This window comes from Mytilus trossulus, chromosome 8, assembly GCF_036588685.1.
Source record: "Mytilus trossulus isolate FHL-02 chromosome 8, PNRI_Mtr1.1.1.hap1, whole genome shotgun sequence".
Lineage (NCBI taxonomy): Eukaryota > Metazoa > Mollusca > Bivalvia > Mytilida > Mytilidae > Mytilus > Mytilus trossulus.
In genome coordinates this window covers 53,812,843-53,837,801 of record NC_086380.1, presented here as the reverse complement: position 1 = coordinate 53,837,801, position 24,959 = coordinate 53,812,843, and the positions used below count along the sequence as shown (strand labels likewise).

Sequence of the window (24,959 nt, the reverse complement as noted above, 5' to 3'; positions counted from 1 at the left end):
TATGTGTTAGACTTTTCGTGTTGAAAACGAAAATTATGTGTTTCATAAATGATATTTTCGACTGTACTTTACAAAATTTATTAAAACCAGAATATTTTTGTACGATTCATTTTTTCAGCTTTGTAACATAGTGGGAGATAACTTAGATAAAGTAAATTTTATAAAAAAAAATATGATTGGTGAAATAACCTGTCTTAATTATGTAGCAAAAAACGAGCCCGGTTTCCTCATTTTTCCTTTTCTTAGATATATCACCTAATTTTTATCTTAAAATTCAAGGTTAAGATTTCTTTTTATCACACACAATTTAGTTTTCCTTCCATAATCTATACAACATATGACTGTAGCGTTTTCTTTTTTATTTATACACTATTTCTTATAGTTCAGCACCACGGCATTCTATATTATCTACAATTTTAACTTTTTTTCATTTCAATTCTTTTTGTCATTTGTTCAGCCATCTTTCTTCTTTTTCTTCATTGTTATCAAAATTTTAATTAGTATCAGTTTTTTTCCACATAAGATAGCTAAATCATTGAATATCTCAGTAGTTTTGCGATAAGGGAAAGTTTAACGTTTTTTTAAGGTATGAGCACGGATACGTACCGTTTCTTTTAGAGAGTTTCTACTGAATCTCGTTGTTGTTACAAAACAAGGAACCAGTCGACATTATATCACATGCCAAAACAAAAACCAAATTTCCGACAGTAAACAGTTTTTTAAGCAGATTAATTGACAGGAAGGTTTGACATCCATTAATATACATGATAACATATTAGTTTCATTACAGATAAATGATTTGTATATTGGGAAAATGATCAAAATTCTAGTTAAACATGGGTCACACGGAAGTTGTAAATTATAGATCCTGCACGCAAATCTTCCTGATTTTTATTAATATTATAAAACAAACGACATGGATATCTATATCTACTAGATACCTAATACAATTAACTGAGTCCAAGAGTTTTTCTAATTTGGATGCAAACCGGTTCCTGTCTGGATTATGGACAGGAGTTCATATGAACCTTAACCAAAACGTTAAATTCAATTGAGGGGGATACCCGGATAGGACCTCTATCGGAACTCTGGAATCGGGTGTTTTAAAACTCAGATGTCGGTATTTATTTTTTTTTAAATTTGGGACATTGGGATTTTGTTTTTTTAAGCCCAGGATTTCGGGATCAGGACCCCTCCTACCCCCTCTCATCAATGATATAACCATTATTTTTTCAAAACCACTTCCAAAAATCCTCTCACACACATCTCTGGTACCCAGACCAGAGTTTAAAATAGAAGTGGTACTTTGGGGGCCTCGGTTGGTCAAAGTTGTCCCCTACTTTGACCTGGAGATCAATCTTCTAATATCTCTCTGGTTTGTCTGTTTCCACCGAGTGGCCCGGTGGTTCTCTCTGAGTACTTCCGCTTCCTCCACCATAATAACAGACTTCACGGTGTCCTAGCACTCCCTTTGTGTTGGGTGGGGATTGATTGTCCTTGTAAAAATAATTGTGGTATAAATATACGTTAGTGACACATCTACATTAACCCCGATATGGATGCCACTGTACCCTCGCAGCTTTCAAGGGGTTCTTTGGATATTGGAGGCATTTACCAGTACATTTATACATTTATAAGTTGTATGCATTTTGCATTTCAGAAAGATAACATCTTAAAATCTTGCGAATAGGTTTTCATTGCAAGAATTATGAATTACTGTTATGAAAGTTAGTGACATTATCCAATCAAAATGAACGTTACAAACAATGTTGCATTAGAATAATAAGTATTACATTTATGTTTTATTTAACAGAACACAATGGAGGAAGATAATCTCTAACAACAACAGTTACCATGGCATCACCCGCATTCTTCCATACCTGTGCTGTTTACAATAATATCACTAATCACGATCACCATCATGAGGGAAGAGTTTTGGTGGAGAGAGTTGTCACAATTGTTGCTATGACATTCTGTATGATAAGTTTGCTGGTTGTTATCTATCTCTTGCTACCTAGAGATGTGAGGGGATCCGAATGGTGGAGAAATCCTGGACGTATTTTAGTTGGACCAAATTTAAATGCTATTATAAGAGCTGTTGTGATTACAAGTTTCCTTGGCACTTTAGGTAAGAGAAAGATGAGGGTGCAGTGTTCTTCCAAGATATTTCATTTAGCATTATGGTTGGTAAACATGGTTAACAGAGTAGTTTGAAATACCATCTTGTTTCTTAAAATTTATAGCATCTCATCCATAACATAATCTATAAAAACAAATCAGATAACAGTGATGATCACAGTCATATACATGTAGTATTACATTACCATGATGCTAAAGGACCCTGGGGAGAACACTATGAGTCTAGATACATGTACATGTATGTTTGATTTTTGCGTATTTTTTTTTATGTACACACCTTCAAATTATCATGATTATTCATGATTCTGATAAACACTAGAGAAAGTTTCTCAGCCAAGATGTCATTGATGAAGTAAAAAAAACATCACAATATTTCATATCCATGTACATTTTTTGGACATGTACAATGTATCATCCTGGTAAACAGGGAAATTTGAAATACAATCTTGTTTTTAAGCATCACAATCATTATACAATCTATAAGAAAATCAATTAAGAAAGCATCACATTCAAGAAATATATCTTCATATTACCATGATGCTGAAAGGCCCTGGGGAACACTTCTTCATGTACAATGTAGTTGAAAGTAAGTAGATAATCTGTTACTTGTTGTTACCTGTTGGGAGATAATTTTTTGAGGAAATTGGGAGTATAATTCGTGATTTGCAGTTTGACATTGCTACATTCCAAAATTGATGAAAATAGTTTGTAAGTATCCCCATCTCTGCGCATACTGTAGCCATGCGTATAAATAAAAGTGAAAAATAGAAATTTCAATTTTGATCTTGGTTCCTAAGTAACATGTATAATGTCATCAATATAATCTGTTTCAGGAATTTTAGTAAGATCTGCAGTGCAGATGGATGAAAATTTCCCTGGTCCAAGTGAGGTTGAAAATGGTGAACATATTTTTTGTGTTGTAATTAATGTAAGTACTCCATCAATTTGTTGACGCAGGATTTCTTTCAAAAGATTTTTGCTTAAATTTTTTCGTATATGAATAAAAAGGGTATACGTATAAGATAACACTTTTTTAAAAGCAACACATAAAAACCTCTTAAAACATTTTTTTAAGCTCATCAATTTGAAAGATCATATAACATGTCATGCATGTATGATCTGCATTTTGGTAAGAAGTAATAATTTTTCAAATTGAAAAAAAAGTTGCCTTAATTACCATGATTACTGCTTAACTGCTACTTAATTATAACCCCAAAACAACAGATAAACTATTTTCTAACCACTCCTTCTAAGGTCAATTATTAAACTGTAATTTTCTAAATTCTAAATCTACATGTGTAATAAGGCCTAAAATAAAATATTTTTTGTTTCCCCAATCACAACCGACCCTGCAAAAGGGTGCTACTCATAAAATTTTATTGTCAAAACTAAGTTGAAAATTATTTGATTTATTTCAGATTTCCAGGCTTGCACTATCGTCCAATACTATCATTGACTATGATACTATTCAGGCTTTTTGGAAAAAACAAAATTATTTCCCTACCTACCTACCCACACCTTGCTTAGCAGGGTCGGGATTGGGGAAACAAACAATATATTAATATAGGCCTAATCAGTTTCAAAAACTGTACACATTATTTCCTTACATCTCAACCAATCTCAGTGTCAGTCCATGTGTTTGTATATCATTTGAGACTAGCTAAGTAGCTGAGATTTCCTTTTATTCACCAAATATTATCATTTCAGGTATTGATTGAATACTTCTTTCAAAGTTCCTACTTTTGGATAATTCTGTATGCTATAGAAGCTTTAATGGTGGCTAACAACAAAGAACTGTAAGTAGACGGTTTCATCACATAGACACTTACATGACAGTTGCTTGTCTCTAAATTTTTTTAACTTTTATGAATAAAAAAGATTTGGTGATTTACACTGATAAAAATAAAAACTATAGGATAACATAAGACAAAATAATGTATTTAACAATGCCACATGTCACTCTTCTATTGATAACCTCACATATTGTATGAGCTTTTCTTACCATACCATTAAATTTTTGCTCCTGCATGAAATATTTTCTGTAATCAATAACCAATTCAAACAAATCTATTTACCATTGCTTTGTTATAGACCCACAGCTGTAAAGTATATTCTGGGATGGATCATGCCAGGAATTGTATGTGGTTCAGGATTATTACTGCTTTATCATAATGGTATTAAAGAGTAAGTATAACATTGTTTATATCATAATCTGCCTTGTATATTCAAGTTAGTCACTTATTACTATGGGCGTTTTTTCCAAGGCATGAAACTACATATCTCATTTGTTATCCAATATTGGTGATCTTTTGGCAAACAAAGAAATAATTTATGGAAGGTACGGAAAATTAAAAACTATTGCAATATTTTAACTGTTGGGGAAAATATGCAACAAGGTTATAATTGCAATTATTTAAGCTCCCATTTTGAAACTATCTATATGAATTAAACAGGATTTTTCTCAATATTACAAAGATTAAAATGGTATTTTAGTCTAAAATGCCAAAATCACAATAATAAATGAACGCAATAATTTCTGAATTTACCGTAACTGAAAGCTCCAAAGTTTGAGAGAATTTATCAAAAAGCTATACACCAGTTTACAGTTACTTTAACAGACCTGAACCATGATATGTAACACATTATTTATTGAACATCCTTTATCTCATATAAACAGATTTCTAAGTAGATAAAAGTTTAATTTTGAGGGGAGTGAGTTTGTTTGTATTGGACATTATGCAAAGAGCAGTTACTCAACCTTATTAAATACTTTGTTAAATTTGAGGTATTTGGCCATCCAGTGTTACTGGTTCAACTTTTGAAGACTAAGTCCATCTTTTATGCAAGCTTGACTTCTAATGTCACTGAACTAGTACACATTTTCATTAAAAGGCCAGCTGAGGCCCATCTCCAAATGCTGGATTTTCTGCATGAGTTGAAGACACATTGGTGGCTTTCGACTGTTTTCTTCTCTTTGGTCTGTTTTTTTTTGTCTCTTTGACATATTGCCCATTTCCATTCTCAATTTTACAATGATTTTTTTTTTATTATGTTTCAGGTATGATGGAAAGACTGAAATAGAGAGAGTTATGTTGTACTTCATTTTTCTGTTTCCTATTTTACTTGTGTTGATTTGTAATCCATTCCTGTTTTATTTTGCATCTAAAGCAGGTAAGTTTGTAAAGACTAATTTCTTCACAACTCAATTCACAATAATTATAGTTTTAACCCTTTTATCCTCTTTCATCTTTTATTAATATTTCTGCATACCAGTTGCAAATTTAATTTGGAAACATAAAAGACATTTTGTTGTAAAGTCCATTTCCAAACATTTAAACATGTCCTTTACTGGAATTTTCCTAAAATAACCTTTAGTCTGGAGCTGGCATGTCAGTTAACTGCTAGTAGTCTGTTGTTATTTATGTATTATTGTCATTTTGTTTATTTTCTTTGGTTACATCTTCTGACATCAGACTCAGACTTATCTTGAACTGAATTATAATGTGCGTATTGTTATGCATTTACTTTTCTACATTGGTTAGAGGTATAGGGGGAGGGTTGAGATCTCACAAACATGTTTAACCCCGCCACATTTTTGTGCCTGTCCCAAGCCATGAGCCTTTGTTAGTCTTGTATTATTTTAATTTTAGTTTGAACTTTCTTGTGTACAATTTGGAAATTAGTATGGCGTTCATTATCACTGAACTGAACCCCCATTTGTGACATGTTTTACCTACTATATCTGTATGTTTCTTCACACATCGTTGTCAATATAATGCACTTTGATGCAACTGTCATACAAGTGAGATGTTTAGCTAATTACAAAACCAGGTTTAATCCACCATTTTCTACATTAGAGAATGCCTGTACGAAGTCAGGAATATGACATTTGTTATCCATTGGTTTGATGTGTTTGAACTTTTGAATTTTCCTCAGAGTTCAGTATTCTTTGTGATTTTACTTTTTGCATGAAAAGATATTTCTCACGAAACATGAATTAATCTGTTTGACCTATCTAGCATAATTAGACAATATTACAACATTTCCATTGGCTATCTGTGAGGTCATTGATGATTTTTGTCTCGCTTGACAGAGTCAAGAAGCGAGACATACATGTAGGTATGCTGATTCCGGTGACAGGGGCGTAAACAATGTATTAGTTTGTGATTAGGTCTAGTTTATGGTGAACCACTAGTGGTAAGTCAAAGATATTTGGTATGCAGTTGTATAAGTATTGTCACATCTCATTACCATGGAGATTATTTGACTCTGCCCCCTCAGTTATGGTCTATTGACTTTGAAACTTTTGCTTAGTTTTTCATGTATTAGTTTGTGATTAGGTCAGTTTATGGGGAACAACTAGTTAAGGTTAATGATAATTGGTATGCAGTTGTATAAGCATTGGCATACCTCATTTCCATGGAGATTATTTGGCACTGTCCCCCAAGTCATGGTTTATTGACTTTTAAACTTTTGCTTAGTTTTCATGTATTAGTTTGTGATTAGATCAGTTTATGGGGAACCAGTAGTGTTAGGTTAATGATATTTGGTATGCAGTTGTATACACATTGGCACATCTCATTACCATTGATTTTTTTTACCCTCCCCCTCAATTATGGTTTAATGACTGAAATTTTGCTTAGTTTACATGTATTAGTTTGTGTTTAAAGAAAACTACTTATAATAAGTCAACATTTGGTATTTGGTATGAAGTTGTATTAGCATTGGCACATCTCAGTTCCATGGATATTGTTTAGCCATGTACATTCAGTCATAATTCATTGACTTTAAATATTTGCTAAACTTACATGTTAAAGAGTTTTTTTTTTTTATTTCAACATTTGCATTTTTGAAATTACAAAAAAAAGAGAGACATATCTCTGTGATAATTTTTTTTCAATTACAGTACAAATGTGTATACTTTCCTTACCTTAACCTTAGTTCTCTCCGCGCCAGAAGTCGCATAAGGCCTCTGTATACTTTACAACTGAAAAACTTATTGTCAAATTTTGTAAATGCCTAATGTTAAAGTTTGGAAGCTTGTAGCTAAATCCCTCCAATATAAACCAAGTAAAAAAACCAGGTTCATTTATAAACCAGTCTTAAGGGTTGAGGACAGGGGACTAGAACACACCTGAGAAATCGCAGTAATTTAGAGCTTGGTTGAAAGTATGTATACTGTTATAGGGAGAAATTTTGTAAAAGATTTTATATCTGGAGAATTTCAGTAAAAGAGTTCATATCTGGAGAATTTCAGAAAAGGTATTAAAATTCATAGGTACTTGGAAACAGTTTCAACCCTCTCCATTGTTTCCAAAGTCCGTTATTTTTTTTCTTTTGTTAAATTCCATTTGCTATTAACTATCAATTTCAAGTTTCTTCTCACAGGCAATCACTGCTATATTATAAAGAGAGTCTCTATCAAACCGATAGTTATTGTGCTGTCCCAAGTACTCTTATGAAATTTATGTTCTAGTTTAAAACCGGAAGTCCTGTTTGACTTAAAAGCGAAATCGCGGGCATGTTAAGCTTGGTTAAAAGGTATCTCTTTTAGGAAGAATTTTTCTAAAAGATTTTATGTCTTGAGAATTTAAGAAATGATATCAAAAGTCATATAGGTACATGGAGACAGGACAATATTTTTAAGCTCTCTGTTTTTTTTCATAGTCCATTATTATTTTGTTTTCTGTTATATTCCATTATTTTCGCGTTTCTGTCTTCATGATGATCACTGCTATATTATATAGATTTTCTATATATATATTATTATAAACAGTAGTATTTTAATCATAGTATACAAACAGACAGTACATGCAGATAAACACAAAAATAATTTTCCAGTCCCTGTCTGAGTACTTTAAATTATGTGTAAGTTAAAACCGAGCTTTAATAGTAGTGGTTCTTACGATCTAAAAACCACGGTATGGACAAAACTCTGATTGTTATCTATCACACGATTAGTTCTCAATGTTCCGATGAAGCTAATTTGTTAAGCGAAATATTGCGTGAATAATATATAAAATATAACACCTAATTTTATAACACTCATTAGTGTGTTAAAGTTACATTCTTAGACACTTATATAATTCAATTTAGTAACTGCATCAGTTTATTTACAAACTGATCCACACCTAGATAGATTGAATGTTGATTGTTGCTATTTTTAGACACTATATATATATATATACAAAGTACGTCTGAGTCAGTGACAACTCTACATCAGATGTATCCATCGGATCGCCATCAATGATGGTGATACATGGCTGTGTACATAATGTATATACAACTCGTCTAAATATCAACCCAACAATGTTATATCTGAAAATTTGCTTTTGCAAATTTTTGGTTCCCCCCTGGCCGGGATTCGAACCCATGCTACTGTGATATCGTGACACCAAATTGCCTGCACTGCAGCCGTCCCGCTAGACCACACCACCACCTGGGCTCTCAAAAAAAGAGCTTTCGGTGGGCATGTGTTACCTTTCCACGTCAGTTTTAATCTAGCGGCGTACTGCATGTTACTTTTCCACGTCAGTTTTAATCTAGCGGCGTACTACCGCAACAAAAATAGCAACAATCAACATTCAATCTATCTAGGTGTGCATCAGTTTGTAAATAAACTGATGCAGTTACTAAACATCTTCATGCCTTATATATCATGTACTGTAGTACGCCGCTAGATTGCGAAAGCAAATTTACAGATCTAACATTGTTGGGTTGATGTTTAGACGAGTTGTATATATATATATATATATAATTTAAAAGTAAAAAACACAAAAAATCACATCATAAATTGTTTCTGTTAGTGCTTTCACTGCATCTCCAGCGGTTCATCAGACAGAATTGTTATCGTTAATAGTAACGACTTGTGACGTTACGTTAATGTAACGTCATGCGGTAATTGTATATATCTTACGGAATTTTATTAACGGACCGAATTTCACTTCCTATTTAGTGTGGGCTTATAAAGTTCAATAAAATATTGTTCCTTGGCTTCACGCGGAATTTTATCTTCGGTCCACATCTTAAAAAAGGGATATATTTTAAATTTTCCCTTTCCACATCGGTCAAAGTGTTCAGAACAGGGAGAATTTCGAATTGACGGGTCTTTTATCTGCTGTTTATGAACTCTCACTCTATCAATTAGTCTATTTGTTTGACCTATGTAGTTTTTATTACAAGTGGGACAGGTTGCACAATAAATAACATTTTCCGATTTGCAGTTCATGCTTTTATTCGGTTTGATTACTGTGCCGGATTTCAGAGTTTTACTTTGTCCCACTTCTAGCATTTCGCACGTTCCACATCTGGGATCCCCGCATTTTTGTATTTCTGCTACCTTCTGTGTACTGAATTGTGCTCGTGTGAGAAGTTTCTTCAGATTTGGTGCTTGTCGACGGCTCCCAATAAGCTGTGATTTGTCGACAAGATCTTTCATTTTCTCTGATTTGTGAAGAATAGGTAAAAACCCTTTAGCAGAATTTAAGATCTGGTGATTACGTGGATTATGAGTTATAACAAAAGGAATTGATTGTTGTTTATCTTTTTTGTCTTCCCTTGATACTGTTTTTCTTAGTTCAGCGATTGGAATTTTCAATGCATTTTTAATTCCATTTTCAATTAATCTGACTGGGTAGTTTTGTCTTTTTAGATAATTTTTCAATTCCTGTAGTCTCTTATCACGTAACTCCAAATTTATTACTATTGTGCATATACGTCGGGCTAAATTAAAAGGAATATTTCGTTTGGTATGTGACGGGTGACATGACCTAAAATCCAAATACTGATGGGTATCAGTGGGTTTACAGTATAAGTCCGTTATTATTTGTTCTTCTTCCTTGATAATATTGATGTCTAGGAATGGGAGTTTTGAGGAGCTGGAATCGTAAGTGAATTGTATTGATTCATTTAAGGCATTCAGCATTGAATGAAATTTATCTAGTTCAACTCGTCTAAACATCAACCCAACAATGTTAGATCTGTAAATTTTTCCGTTTGCAAATTTTTGGTTCTTCCCTCGCGGGGATTCGAACCCATGCTACTGTGATATCGTGACACCAAATCGCCTGCACTGCAGCCGTCCCGCTAGACCACACGACCACCTAGGCTCTCAAAAAAAGAGCTTTCGCTGGCCATGTGTTACCTTTTCACGTCAGTTTTAATCTAGCGGCGTACTACAGTACATGATATATAAGGCATGAAGATATATATATGTGTGTGTTCAACTCAGTTATTTTTTGTTTTCGTTACTTTTGTTTATGTCACAAGTATACTTTTACGTATATGACACTTAAGAATTATGAATTTAACAAAGTGAGAGTGTTGAACAAAAGAGAAATAGGGTTTACAACTCATGAGAATTGGACATTGATTGATATCAAAATGATCAAGATTTGTTATTTTATCAAAAATTAATAATAGTAAATGCAGGCTGATTAATTTCTATATTGAAAGAAATAACTTGAGTTATTATTCAACGCTGAATAAACTTTTCAGTTTCTTGATTTGCACACAAGTTATCTCCCATGAAAATGACACCACAGACGTAAATAAACAAAAAAGACAGCATTAAAGTTATATGAAAACAACATATATGACCATTTTGAACAGTTAAACACTGGGATTGCAGAGCAGTAACACTAAACAACCATCTTTGCTGGGCAACTAGCTATTGTAAGACCTGTCCAATCAATTTCACTATAAATGTGTGACATTCAAGGAAGATAGCAACATATAATAAGTTGCTTTCAGTATTGTCAAAATTCAGGGATAGAAGAAGGGATTGTTTTTTTTTTTATGAAAATTTGATCATATCCATGGTCCTTAAATGACATATATTTATGTTGTGTACAAGATGCATGTTTGTTCATATTATAATTTGTAAGGTTTTTTTGTACAAGTTTTTTTTTTTTTTTAAATATATCAGCTTTATATCATGAATTAAAATTTCTATACTTCAACCTTACTTTTAGTGGTATTCTCCATGTTGTTAACTGTAAATAAGGACCCCTGAAAGGTATATACTAAATTCATTTTAACCCTTATACCAAAATCATATCTTTAAAATGTCTTTTTGTGTTTTTTTTTTATTTTTTTTATTGTTTTATGTATTGATCAACATATCATGAAGTCATGGAAATATGACAGAAATATGCAAAACAAAAGACTGTGCTTGTGTCATCCATTAAAATCATATGCCCTAAAAACAGGAAATTTACAGAAAAAAAAAGAATCATTTACATGTCACGCGAACAAAAAGGTGTTAAATACTGGGCTTGTTACATATAACCTGCCAGGACTACATATAAAAAAGAAGATGTGGTATAATTGCTAATGAGAAAACTGTCCACAAGAGACCAAAATGACACTGACTTTAACAACAATAGGTCACTGTACAGCCTTCAACAGAGGGCCCGAGAACACAGTTATTTCGTAGTGCATTTCTTTTAGACAATAAATTCAAATTAAAAAAATCGCACCTGCTCTTTCTCAAAAAGATTTTTACAGTGTAGTGTACTACCAGTGAGACAAATAATATCAAAATTATAGAAACTTCTACCAGCTCTAACTCAAAATATTGACAATTCTGTGTTAAGGGGGTGTAAAATTCAGTTTGACAGCTTCAGACGTGCTAAAATTTGACCTTTTAGAACTGGACCAATTTACTTCTTAACATAAAGATTCAGCACCCAATTTTTTTTTACATGTTATTACATCCCCCTACTTGATATTTCATGCATTTAATATCAAGAAATAAATTGGGAAAGTGTATCAAATAAGACATGCAAGTTATACACTGTTTACACTAGGGACTATATTCGTAGACAACGAAAACCAAAGGACGATAACTGTGTCCTTGGACCTAATAGGACAGAAAGACTTGACCAATCTTTATAAAACTTTGCATAACCTAAGCTTAGGCAATTGTGAGATAGGTTGCCAAGTTTCATGGCCATATGACATATATTAGAGACACTAGGGTCATTTTAATATAGACATTTGAATGTTTATTTTTGACGTGTAAATCAAATATCTTCAACTGTCAAGATTTTGGCCTTAAAATTTAAAATTTTGCAAAAATTTGCTTTGTAAATGCTCTTGAATATCAAATATTAAGTATTAAAAGCATCTGAACACTCATTTTATTTATCAGATGTATTGTAATTATTCCAAAGTTAAATTTATATAAGCCTATGCCTGAAAATAGAGATTTTCCAATTTAGGGACGCCTTATATAAATATGCATTTTTCTCAGCCAATTTGAAGATTTTGAAGTTTTTTATGCCTAATTTATTCTTTCATATATATAAAATGTACTTTAAATGTATAGAAAAGTGTCAAAAAGCATACCACATGAGTATAAAATGGTCTTGGGCCATGTAGTACTGAGAATTATTTAGAGTCGATTTAGGCGGTAGCCCATATTGACATATAAAAATGCACACAGAAGCTATTAGAAATGAAAATGTGTAACTTTTTGGTCATTTCTATGCTAAGGCGTTATGATACAAGAAGTCTAATTGCAAAAGGACTCTTGCATTTAAATTTTTTAGAAACAATATGGTCTGATGGCTAGTTTTTTCACTTTTCAATGGAAAACTTGCATTTAGTTTTAGCCTTAATAGGCATAAAGTTGGACCACTTACTATCATACAGAGAGAAAAAAATGGTAGCCTATGAAATGAGTAAGGTGTACTGAGTATAATAAAGTGCTTTTTTTACAGATTTAGTGAAATATTTGTGATGGACTACAGATTTGATGTACAAAGCTCTTCACATTTTACATACATCTATTAGGCCATTTAACCATGACCGTGAATACAAATATCTGCACTTTTTTTCTGTGATAATCTACTTTTCTCTATATCCAGAGTTCACAAATGGTTAATTAAATTTGATTTAATCATAGAAACACAAATATCAGGAACAAAAAAGCTGTCAGATAGAAAGTCAGCATGCCTCTTAGCCATAAAATGTAAACTGCTTTAAAATGCTTATTATAGCCGTAGAATGCCAAAATGGCACATTTTAACAGAATTTCTGTAAACCAAAGATGTAAATCCTTTACTTTGATTGAGTTTGACAAACTGAAACCAGCAAATCATTCAGGAAAGTTGCCAAAGTACAGAATCTAGATTTCAGGAATCCATCTCTTAGGCCCGAGAACACAGTTATTTCGTAGTGCATTTCTTTTAGACAATAAATTCAAATTAAAAAAATCGCACCTGCTCTTTCTCAAAATTTTTTTTACAGTGTAGTGTACTACCAGTGAGACAAATAATATCAAAATTATAGAAACTTCTACCAGCTCTAACTCAAAATATTGACAATTCTGTGTTAAGGGGGTGTAAAATTCAGTTTGACAGCTTCAGACGTGCTAAAATTTGACCTTTTAGAACTGGACCAATTTACTTCTTAACATAAAGATTCAGCACCCAATTTTTTTTTTACATGTTATTACATCCCCCTACTTGATATTTCATGCATTTAATATCAAGAAATAAATTGGGAAAGTGTATCAAATAAGACATGCAAGTTATACACTGTTTACACTAGGGACTATATTCGTAGACAACGAAAACCAAAGGACGATAACTGTGTCCTTGGACCAGAGAGAAAAGCTTACACCTTAAAGTCAGCTATAAAAGGCTCCAAAATGACAATGTAAAACATTTAAAACGAGTTAACTAGCAGCCTTATTTATATAAAAAATGAATGAAAAACACATCAACAAACTGCAACCACTCAATCATAGCCTCCTGACTGGGACAGGAACATACATACACGTGGATGGGAAAATCATGTTCACCATCTGTTACATCTACCCAATGGTTGAAATTATCTTCAAAGATACCTGGTTAAATATTGTGGTATATCACAGTCTTTGCCAAACTGTTTTAAGGTTTGTCTGACCGAAAGTGAAATTTGGACTTTTCTACTATATATTCAACCAAAATATCTTAAAATTACTGTCTGTCCGAATGAATTTTTGTCTGACATTTTGTTGGTCAGACAGATTTTGGGATACACTGATTTCAGACTTTTTTTCCACAATATAGTTATTTATTACTGTATACAAGAGCAATTTCATTTAGACTACAGCACAATGATTTAATGTATAAATAGTTATCAAAGGTATCAGGATTATAATTTAGTCGGCTTAGTTCAGACGCACATTTAGTCTACATAAGACTTATATAAAGCTGTAAGCCGAGACATGTAAAGTACAGATATCTGTGAACTAACACAAAATAGTACAGTGTCATTGTGAAGAAATTCTCAAGAACATGAGTTCATCCTTTGTTTATGAGGACAAATGCAGAGTTTAAGGAGGCATTACTTTGCCTGGTGTGTCCGTCTCTCCAAATCTGAATAATTTTGTTTTGTTAAGGTAATAAATGATGTAGATATAGTCACATACAATTGATACTTAGTGTACATTTTAAACATGATGAAACTTTTAAAAATGTACGGTTCACACTACATAGAATTATGGGTATATTCACAGGTGACATGTTTTCCTTGAGGAAGTTAACATTAAATCTTTAGTCAGATAAACTTAGAACTTGGTACCTATGCTTATTATGGGTTTGAATGATTTGAATTACTTTACTGATTTTACATGGCTATCTGAACATGAATTGACAATCATACCACATCTTTTTATTTTTATACACAGGATAGTGTAAGCAGGGTATGGTGTTCTATGAACATATATTCTTGTCCTATGTAGTGTTTTGTTACTGCCTTTTGCATTTAGTCACTTTAATCTTTAGCATTGTGTTTTCTTTTTCTGGTGTGTTTCATCTACATAAAACTCTACAGTAACACTTGAAATCAAACAAGTTAAAAAGGTATTAACAGCCCAGTAGCCATGAAATACGAATGTTTAGTGTTATTAAAATTTGCTGTTACAAAATGTTAGAAATTGTTATAAATTAAGGAATGTATCTCTCTCATGCAAAGCTCTGATTCCTTCTCACGAATTTGGCTATACTTTTTGAACTTTTTGGGTAAAAGCTCTTCATCTTTTATTCAAGCTTTGGATTTCATATATTTGGCCACGAGCATCACTGAAGAGACATGTATTGTCGAAATGCGCATCTGGTGCAGGAAAATTGGTTCTGTTAATGTTATAAAAAAGGAATTTTTGTTTTAGTTTTTAAAACATTAAGTTGAAAAACATAACAATGTATATATATTCGCACTGATGCCATACATTTTAATTCTATACAAGTAGCAGAAACAAAATCAAGGTTTATGAGAACATCCCTAAATGTTTAAAATCTGAAATCATTAATTTGAACCTTGATATTTTGATAGAGTATAAATATGGTACTCTTCTGTTTCCGAGACAAAAGAATATAGCTATAGCATAATGAAGTTTATTCTTTATAATTCTCCGGTCTGTCGTCGTCATTTTTGTCTTCTCTCAGTTCGTCATTTTCCTCTTCAACGTTTTCTAGTAAAAGCTTTTTATGTCCATCCCAACATGTCTTTTTGTGGTCACACCTAGTCATGACGAATGGGTTTTTGAGATGTGGACGGTATTCAATAGTCACACGATGGTCATGTCCACTGTCCTCGCTACTGCGAACTGTTAACCTCTTTTTCGATTTTAAAGTAATGACATGTTCTGGCGAAAGATCAACATAGTGATTATGCGGACCTGGATCGGGTGTAGTTGCCATTGACATCATAAGAGTTATTCCCCTTTCAACTGAAAGTTTTATCTGGTTCTTTCTCAGTTTATCATTTTTTTCATCTTTAGGTAGATTATGGAACATTTTTAGATAGTTGTTATTTTCCAAGACTATGTCTTTTAAGGACTCCATTTCTTTATACGCTGTGTTTCCTTCACTGTACAGAGGCATAATTGGATATCTCTGACGTATGATCCCAACGCCTCTGATTTCTGGAATAAACACTCGGATTCCAGCTGCTCTTGTATATCTCACTTTTCCGTTTTCGTCTAGCACACCGATGCCTCCGTGCCCTTTTTTATTTTCATTTCCACTATAAAAACTCTGTGGGATTTGAAAGAAATACCAACTATTTGTTCCATTATATGCTGTATATATATCATTCCCGCCAGTTCGGTTTCCATTTTCTGTTACAAATTTTGCTTCCGGGTCATTCTTGTAATGACCTTTGTAGGTAATGTTATAAGGATTCCAATTTGTGAGTGGGTTAAGGTATATAATTTCGAATGGAACGGCATATGACCATCGCTGGTGATAAGATTTACAGGCTTTTTTCTGTAATGAGTCTTCTTTCGTGCAATAGTTTAAACTTTTCCCCGCTACTTGTGGCTGTGATGTCATTGACATAAACAGATTGCTGTCAGAAAATGCACGTTTTCTTAAGGATAAGCGCAAGTAATCAGGTCGTATTTCTTCATAGAATCTGTGATAATATGCAGTGTTTAATATCTTCTGTTCTTTACCCGGACAGTATGCTGGCAGATTTAATGCTTCGTCTGTCAAATTCCCGCCATAATTGTCTAAACCTGGTATTTCGCCCATTAAGCTGTCAATAAATCCAGGACTTTGATCAAATCTTTCTTTCCATTCTTCTTTGTCCCTTTGATTTAGTTTAAAACGGGCACGTCTTGTCTGTATCTCTTCCTCTTCTGAACGAAGGAACATCATTCTTGAGCTCAAATCATCGACCATTTTTAAACGACTCAACGGAAGATCACGTTTTAATGGATGGCAAACAATTCTGTATATCCATTGAGCGTAGGAAGATGATTTCCCATTTTCAGTGTATATTATTGTTTTAGGAAGCCACCCAAAATTCTCCATGCCATCTTTTCGTCCCCCGTAAGATGTAAACATTATCTTGTCTTCGAGGTCCTCGAAAGTGCTAGCATCCAACTTGTGTCTGTCGCTTAGAAAAGGTTCTATTATATCAGTATTGTTATCATAAACCCACATTCCCTCAAGATAACACAGCACAGGTTTGAAATATTTGCGGTAATCTCTTTCTTTGTGATTTTGATCTTTGAAAGCCTTAAACCATTCACGCATTTCTTGTACTTGCTCAGCCACAGTTTCTTTTTGTGTTACTTCCGGTGGAACTTCAGGAAAAGGTATTTCCTCAGTTTCTAAGAAATTTGATGAAGTGGTACTCGGCATGCGTAGTTCAGGATCATTGTGCCGTGTTCTGAATTCAACTCCATTTAAAACAGCCACAAATTCTCCAACACCAATTGTGCGTTTCATATGTCCGTGATCATGAATGGCAGCAATTCCTCTTTTCGATCTTGTTGTCGGAAAGTGGTACGGTTTAGATCCGTCGTTTAGAATTCTCGTCTGTTTTAAACCAGAATCTCCTTCACTTCGAGTTTTTTCTTCTATAAATAATTGTTGTAGCATAACTTGTCTTGAGAGCTTATCAATTTCTTTCTCTAGTCTCTCTATTTCCTCCTTATTTGTAGAAATGGTCCGTATAGATAAGATCAGACACATACATTGCAAAAGTTTCAGTGAGAAATATTTTATATCCATGCCAAAGAAGACGTTCAAATTTTAATATTTCCCTGAACGATGTCTTGGAAATCTTAATTTAAATTGTGTGGATCGTCAGAGTTTAATATCGGAAGTCATATACAATTGCCATCAACTACAAAGAAAACAGATAATAATTTCACATGTCATTGGTAAATGTTTTGCTATCTTCTGTTGTACATTTTTTTTTTAAACAGAGATCTTTATTTAATTATAAAATTGTATAATTTTTATGTGATTTTCAATCAAATTTATTGTGAAATTGAAAATTTTAGTGACTTATAGATATATGTTTTACCTGAGAATTTATTTACTTCTGTGAATTACTTTTTGGGAATTTTGTTTCATTTGAATTCTTATTTATGACTTCATGTACAGCTGTAATTGCAATTTCATTAATCTAATCTTACCATTAAATTATAATTTATATGATTTACTGAAATGATTTTGTCCTGTGTAATGATCTGAGATATTTAAATATATAATATAAGTATATACTGATTTTTAAAATATTATAAATGCCACGCTTTTGTACACTAATCTTCGTATATAATGATGACATAATATATAATATTAAAATTCTTGATATTATACGTCCACTCTAAATATGACGATTTTTTACCCCTTTCAATGTCGGTCGTCTGTTTGTGTGTAAGTGCGTTTGTCCATATGTCCGACGAACAAATATTTTTTCCACAATTTCCAGAAGAGCTTCATTTCAGGGTCTCTTATAGCTGACTATACGGTAAAGGCTTTTTTTATGACCATACCGTGACCCTATAGTTATGTTATGTGCTGGAGCGTTGTCCCATTAGCAATCATACTATATCTTTTTGTTATGGGCACAAACTGTGCTATGGGCACAAACTGTGCCCCTCTACTCGCCGACTTGTTTCTTTATTATTATGAGGCTGACTTCGTGCAAAAACTTCTTAGGAAGAAAGATAAGAAGTTAGCAATATCCTTTAACTCTACTTTCCGCTTTATGGATAATGTTCTTTCACTAAACAATCAAAATTTGGTGACTATGTGGTACGCATCTATCCCATCGAACGGGAGATAAAGGATACTAAAGATACAGTTGAGTCGGCTTCATATCTTGACTTACATCTAGAAATTGACAATGAGGGTCGGTTGAAAACAAAACTTTACGACAAAAGAGATGATTTCAGCTTTCCAATTGTGAACTTTCCATTTCTAAGTAGCAACATTCCATCAGCACCTGCATACGGGTATATATCTCCCAATTGATACGATTTTCCCGTGCTGCATTTCCTATCATGATTTTCTTGATAGAGGGTTACTGCTCACAAGGAAGGTATTCAACCAAGAGTTCAAAATGGTGAAGTTGAAATCATCCCTTCGTAAATTTTACGGACGCCATCACGAGTTGGTTGACCGTTATGGAATAACCGTTTCACAAATGATATCGGATATGTTCCTAACGTCGTAACTACAGTCCCCTTCCCTGTCATGAATGTGACCTACTGAATTAGACTTTTAACCGGATTTGTAATCACATAAGCAACACGACGGGTGCCACATGTGGAGCAGGATCTGCTTACCCTTCCGGAGCACATGAGATCACCCCTAGTTTTTGGTGGGGTTCGTGTTGTTTTATCTTTAGTTTTCTATGTTGTGTCATATGTACTATTGTTTTTCTGTTTGTCTTTTTCATTTTTAGCCATGACGTTGTCAGTTTGTTTTAGATTTATGAGTTTGACCGTCCCTTTGGTATCTTTCGTCCCTCTTTTATTACTAATATTTTGTCACATGCCTGAGCTCGATGACATTTTTTTGGATCAGTAAGATACTCACATCATGTTTGCTTATACTTTGAATGATTTAATCTGTTGAAGGGATTTAACAATTTCGTCTGACTTTTATAGAAAGTATCAAATAGAAGGACTTTACATTTGTACTTTCCCTATCTTTTCGATACGAGCAAACTTGTTAATTGAACCTTTAAAACGTTCCCGATTTCTGTTGACCTCTGTATAACTGGTTGATTGAAATTCTCATATAATTAAAAGCATTCTAAAACGTATATTTAAATGAGAAGAAATTTAAAATAAACAATTTCTGATACATTGGTTCGATATTATGTTTCATCATTTCGTGTGTATTTCAATCTAGACTCCCTCTAATTAACCATGGGACTATCTCTGAAGACTGCCAACGATCATATAACACGATTTTAACATAGAATATATAAAAAAAGATAACAAACTCGTGCAATTCGATTTTTTTATTCTGTTTTATTTCATATTAAACATGTTAAAGGTTTAAAGTACATATTAAGCATTAGTTTAACCTGTATAGGAATGATTGTTTTGGAATCAAACCAGTCAATTAAAAGATTTACCACTTTATGTTCTATTGGTATTGAATTAAAACGTGTAAGGCTTACTTTGACTTACCAATGCATGTGGTAGTTATCTTCCGTATCAACTGCTTTGCTCTGCTGATATGAAAGCTCAGTGAAAATTATAGTTAAATAAAATATAACATATATAGTTATTATTTAAATGACACTTACAGAATATGGATTACTGAGATGGATGAGTAAACAGTAACACAATCTATTTATAGATAACATGATATTCGTGATTTGTTAATAACGATAATAGAGGACATTTACTGTCGTTAATAGCAATTTATTAACCAAGGCATGATCTCTATTATCTGTAAATTATTTACGTCACTTTTGATTTGCAGTGGGGTTAGTGACACAACAAAAAAAACCAACATTTTATTTTACAAGTGCGATTGTATTGACAACTTAAATCCAATACCCGAAAGAAAAAAAAATACTTGAACTAGGGCCACCTTGTTTTCCAGTTCGTTGCGTGTAAAGAGTGCAAATTTCGGGTTTAACTTTTCATTAAGTTTTGCTCACATAAACTAAAATCGTAGTTCACTTCTACAAAACATTGCATTGAAAACGAAACACTGTGACACAAGACACAACACTACTAAAAAAAAGAAAAAAAAAGAAAAAAACACGCCAAGGGGGTTGTTCAAAAGAGGGATGAAAGATACCAGAGGGACACGTCTAACTCATAGATAGAAAATAAACTGAAAACGCCATGGCTAAAAATTAAGACAAACAGACAAATAACAGAACAATGACACAACATAAAAAAACTAAGGACTAAACAACACTAACCCCACTAAATACTGAGGATGATATTATGTGCTCTTGAAGAATAAGCAGATCTTGAATGAGACAACTCTCCATCCAAATAACAATTTATAGTATATATTTGTGATTAAATCAAAATGTCTAGGTTTCATTATCTTGGTTATTGAGTCAGGCTTGCTGTCATATGGACACACATTGTGTTCATCTTTTGACAAATTCCTATTTTAAAAATAACACCTGGTATTATAGAAACTTACTTTAGGAACATTCTACACAGTTACAATAATTTTAATTAAAAGAAATTGGGGATCTGAAATATTTTTCTCAAGATGTCATTTACAAAAGGAATTTTTAATTGATTGAAAAAGTAAAATCACAAAAATACTGAACTCAAAACGGAAAGTCCCTAATCAAATGGCGAAATCAAATGATAAAACACATCAAACGAATGGACAATAACTTGGTACAGGAAAATGACACTATTACAAAACACACTATAGATTGATAATTTACTGAACTTTTTATTTTAGCCAAACGTGCATTAATATGGCATTATGGGAGATACACAGCTAGTGAAAGAAAACTGATAGATTCAATCCACTTCAAATTTATCCTCATTTTAGCTGCTTTCCTTACAAGGTAATAATTTTATATCGAATTCACTTTAAGTGTGTTTTAATGGTTCTTAATTAGTTATTTTATAATGCTAGAAGAACAGTTTATCCACATGATAATTCTACGTTTGGTTATGTGTCATTAATCTGTCTTATGTACAAACAACCTCATGTTCTTTGAAACTATTTTCTAATCTTTTGAGTTAATCTACATATAGGTTTTCAATACAAAGCAAAGAAAGTTACCAATGTGCAAGTATCATTTAAGTTAGGGTATCTAATTTAAAGTCTAGTTGGGTTATAATTTTTTTATAAGGAATTTTACATGGAAAAAGAGAAAAGAGAAAGCCTAATGGGATCATTTGAATGCAAAATAGACCTGAGAGTGAACAGGATTACCATAAGTCTTGCTATGAATCTGAACAACACTAATGAATATGATACATTGGATAAGCCCACCATTTTTTCTTAAAAATATCCTGTACAAAATCAGGAAAATGGCCATTGTTATATTATTCTTCGTTTCTGTGTGTGTTGCAGTTTAGTGTTTCTGTTGTGTTGTTCTTCTCCTTATAATGAATGTGTTTCCCTCAGTTTTAGTTTTTTACCCGGATTTGTTTCTCTCAATCAATTTATGACTTTGGAGCAGCAGTTTACTACTGTTGCTTTTATTGGATAAATTTAGTAATCAGACTTGTACTTTTTTCTAATGATATAGGATAGATAGAAAAACAAATAACAGATACATTACATAACATTTATTAGTGGTTTGAAACACTCGTCACACTGTATGTATCAGCTACTAAATTCATGTTTTGAACAAGTTAAACTGACAAGTCCATAGTACACATGTTTTTTTTTTTCTGTTTTCAGCCTTTTTAAATCATATATCACTTTCCTGCTTTTTATTTTAGCTGGCTGCCAAATATAATTGATGCTGTCATTCACATGTCACAAAATGACAACAAAACAGCAAAACTAACTATATGGATAATTATGGTAAGTAATTGTACTAAAAAATAACGGCAATGGAATAAGAGATGCATGCAATTCTTCTGACAATAAAATAACTTTAAGGAAGAATTACCATCTCAGGAAAGCTGAAATGAATTGCAATCACAATAAAACAAACATTTCTAGGTACCAAATGAATCAGTAGACAGAAAAAAATATTAGTGATTCCTTAAATAATTAAGAAAAGTTTCCCTGTGATGGTGAAAATGACATTATGCAGATCATAATGATGCATTTTGATTGTGTTTTTAACTCCTAATATATTTTTCTTTTGTTTATTATAAACAAACCAATCTAAGTTAATTGAAAAAAATAATCTAGGCTTTGATGTATTTAATATACTATATCATTGGCTTTTCAGTGAGTTTTGTGTATTCATACTATAGCATTGCCTTTACAGTGTGTTTTGAATCCATTACAACCTGTGTTGTGTGCATTGGTGTTGTGGGGACTTCCAGAAAGCAGAATCTCATTTTCATCTTGGTGGAATAACACGTCTACAGATCTGTCTGATGTTTCGTCCAGTAATGTCAACTTTTCTCGTAGCACTAGTAGTGAAACTGAACCACTTATCAGCTTCCGTAGAAAGGAACGTAAATAAACATTGATACCGCTGGTGCATAGTTAAAACTTTATAAACATCATAATAGGGAGAAACAATCAAATTGATGCTTGTTTTTTTAAATTTATATTTGTTATTGTTTTTAAAATTGAAACATGAATCTGTTGTGTATTTTATTATGTGAATTTAAAATCGATCACAGTATCTATTTATTTTCTACATGTATATCTAATGTGATATAAGCAACTACAAAAACTGAATGGAATGAATATTTACTGTTGTAATGGAAAACAGTATTCTATGTTAATTTATTGTATTAAACTAGATAATGTCTTTTATTGTCTACATGCAATTCTATTATATAAAAATGATTTGTACACATTTACAATGGTGTTAGAGAGTGATAACACATTCTCATTACTTTCTGTTCCAATATGCTTACAAATGATAGATCTGTTAAACATTAAAATTTTGTTTGTTCTGTTATCAATACCATAGTCCTATCTGGCTTAAATTGGAAAAAATATCCTTTTCTTGTTTTTCAATCATTTTCCTATTAATTACATAATAACATATTCCCAAAATAATTTTAGTTTTTTCAATTTCGAAAATAAGCCAAAAGACTGCACTCTTTGAAGATGTAAAGTGCAATGTAACACATCCAAATTCAATGTACTGCCAGTAGATCTGTTGATATGTTAACTATATAATATTATTGATACACATATTGTTTTAAGTTATTATATTTTTAATTAAATACAGAATGAAAAGTTATCTTATTTTACTGTTTGACCTTGACTTTTACCAGGCATTTCTAACTCCAGAAGGATCGATAGGCTAAACATCTAATTGTTGTGGTAATTTGAATGAACACAAGTAGTGATATTAACAACACACAGCAAAGTGCAGTCAATAAAGCACTGCACTTAATACAAATGATTGATCATACATAAACATACTTTTTGTCCTACAATACTTGGTCTTGGTTGCTCTTGAAGTGGAACCTGATCAATAGTTGCTCCTTTCGTAATGTCATTGTTATGCAATATTCCAATGAAATCTGTTTATTTTATTTAATTGCTTATGTTGTTTTAACCAATAGTGGAACATTTCTGGCATAATGTGTTACAGATATTTCATAACAATCAACATATCGATGGGTTTTTTTCAATATATGTCCCAAACGTAAAATATGTAGTGAGAAGACCTATAAATAAAGAAAATAGTTTTCTTACAAGGATTCTTTAAATGATGCAGTTATTTTTCCTTTCTCCCCCCTTGGGTTTCGAATTTAATCTTATGCTGACTGGACTTTCTTTAAATTTATACATGTTGCCCTGACAAAAGGATGCTACTTGCTGTCATGGGTTTTACTGCCGGATAAAAGAAAATAAAAGTCCATGGATTTTTATACGACCGCCCAAAAAAATACGCATCGTATAATGCTTAATGTTGTCGTCTCTGTCGTCAGCGTCTTCATCCGAAGACGCATGGTTACCGGATAATAACTTTAGTATACGAAAAAAGAAATCAACAAAATGTTAACACAATGTTTATAACCACAAAAGGAAGGTTAATTAGGATTGATTTTGGAGGTTATGGACACACAGGTGTAGGGATTAAGGGGCCCAAATAAGCATTTTTGTAGTTTCCAGTCAATAACTTGTGTTTAAAAGTATAAATCTCTCTAAAATTATACCACAATTTTCCAAACTACAAAGGGATGGTCATGGGGGTTATGGCTCAAATCATTTAGCAATTAGAATAAAAAAATTGGAAAACAAGGGTTTTTCTGGTTAAAGGACAATTGAGACAATTTGAAAGCAGTGTAAGGGAGGTAATTTCATTAACATTCCAATTCCATTTAAGGAATACTGTTATATGTATGTTTGATAACCTCCCTTACACTGCTTGAAAATTATGTATTAAGAAATGATGATTGTCTTGAGATGATTAGCTGCAAAAGTTACTAA

At 32.5% G+C, this 24,959-nt stretch overlaps 1 protein-coding gene across 2 annotated transcripts; it reads left to right on the top strand.

Moving 5' to 3' along the window:
* Nucleotides 1-610: 610 nt before the first annotated feature.
* LOC134681141 (G-protein coupled receptor 143-like) lies at nt 611-23,467 on the top strand. Of its 2 annotated transcripts, none has more exons than XM_063540591.1 (9): nt 611-743; nt 1,814-2,128; nt 2,973-3,067; nt 3,847-3,935; nt 4,231-4,323; nt 5,198-5,310; nt 21,327-21,435; nt 22,325-22,409; nt 22,825-23,467. In XM_063540591.1, the coding sequence occupies exons 2-9, from the start codon at nt 1,855-1,857 to the stop codon at nt 23,023-23,025; spliced, it is 1,059 nt and encodes a 352-aa protein (XP_063396661.1). In that variant the 5' UTR covers nt 611-743; nt 1,814-1,854; the 3' UTR covers nt 23,026-23,467. The 2 variants fall into 2 exon arrangements, with proteins under 2 accessions (XP_063396661.1, XP_063396662.1); XM_063540592.1 differs by having other exon boundaries at nt 648-707.
* Nucleotides 23,468-24,959: the final 1,492 nt, after the last annotated feature.

What these genes read in the sequence shown, in the direction of transcription:
- LOC134681141 (XM_063540591.1), top strand. Translation starts at nt 1,855, where the DNA reads ATGGCATCACCCGCATTCTTCCATACCTGTGCTGTTTACAATAATATC. An exon ending in TTTTTTGTGTTGTAATTAAT is followed by an intron (nt 3,068 to 3,846) that starts GTAAGTACTCCA and finishes TTATCATTTCAG; the next exon opens with GTATTGATTGAATACTTCTT. An exon ending in GTGGCTAACAACAAAGAACT is followed by an intron (nt 3,936 to 4,230) that starts GTAAGTAGACGG and finishes GCTTTGTTATAG; the next exon opens with ACCCACAGCTGTAAAGTATA.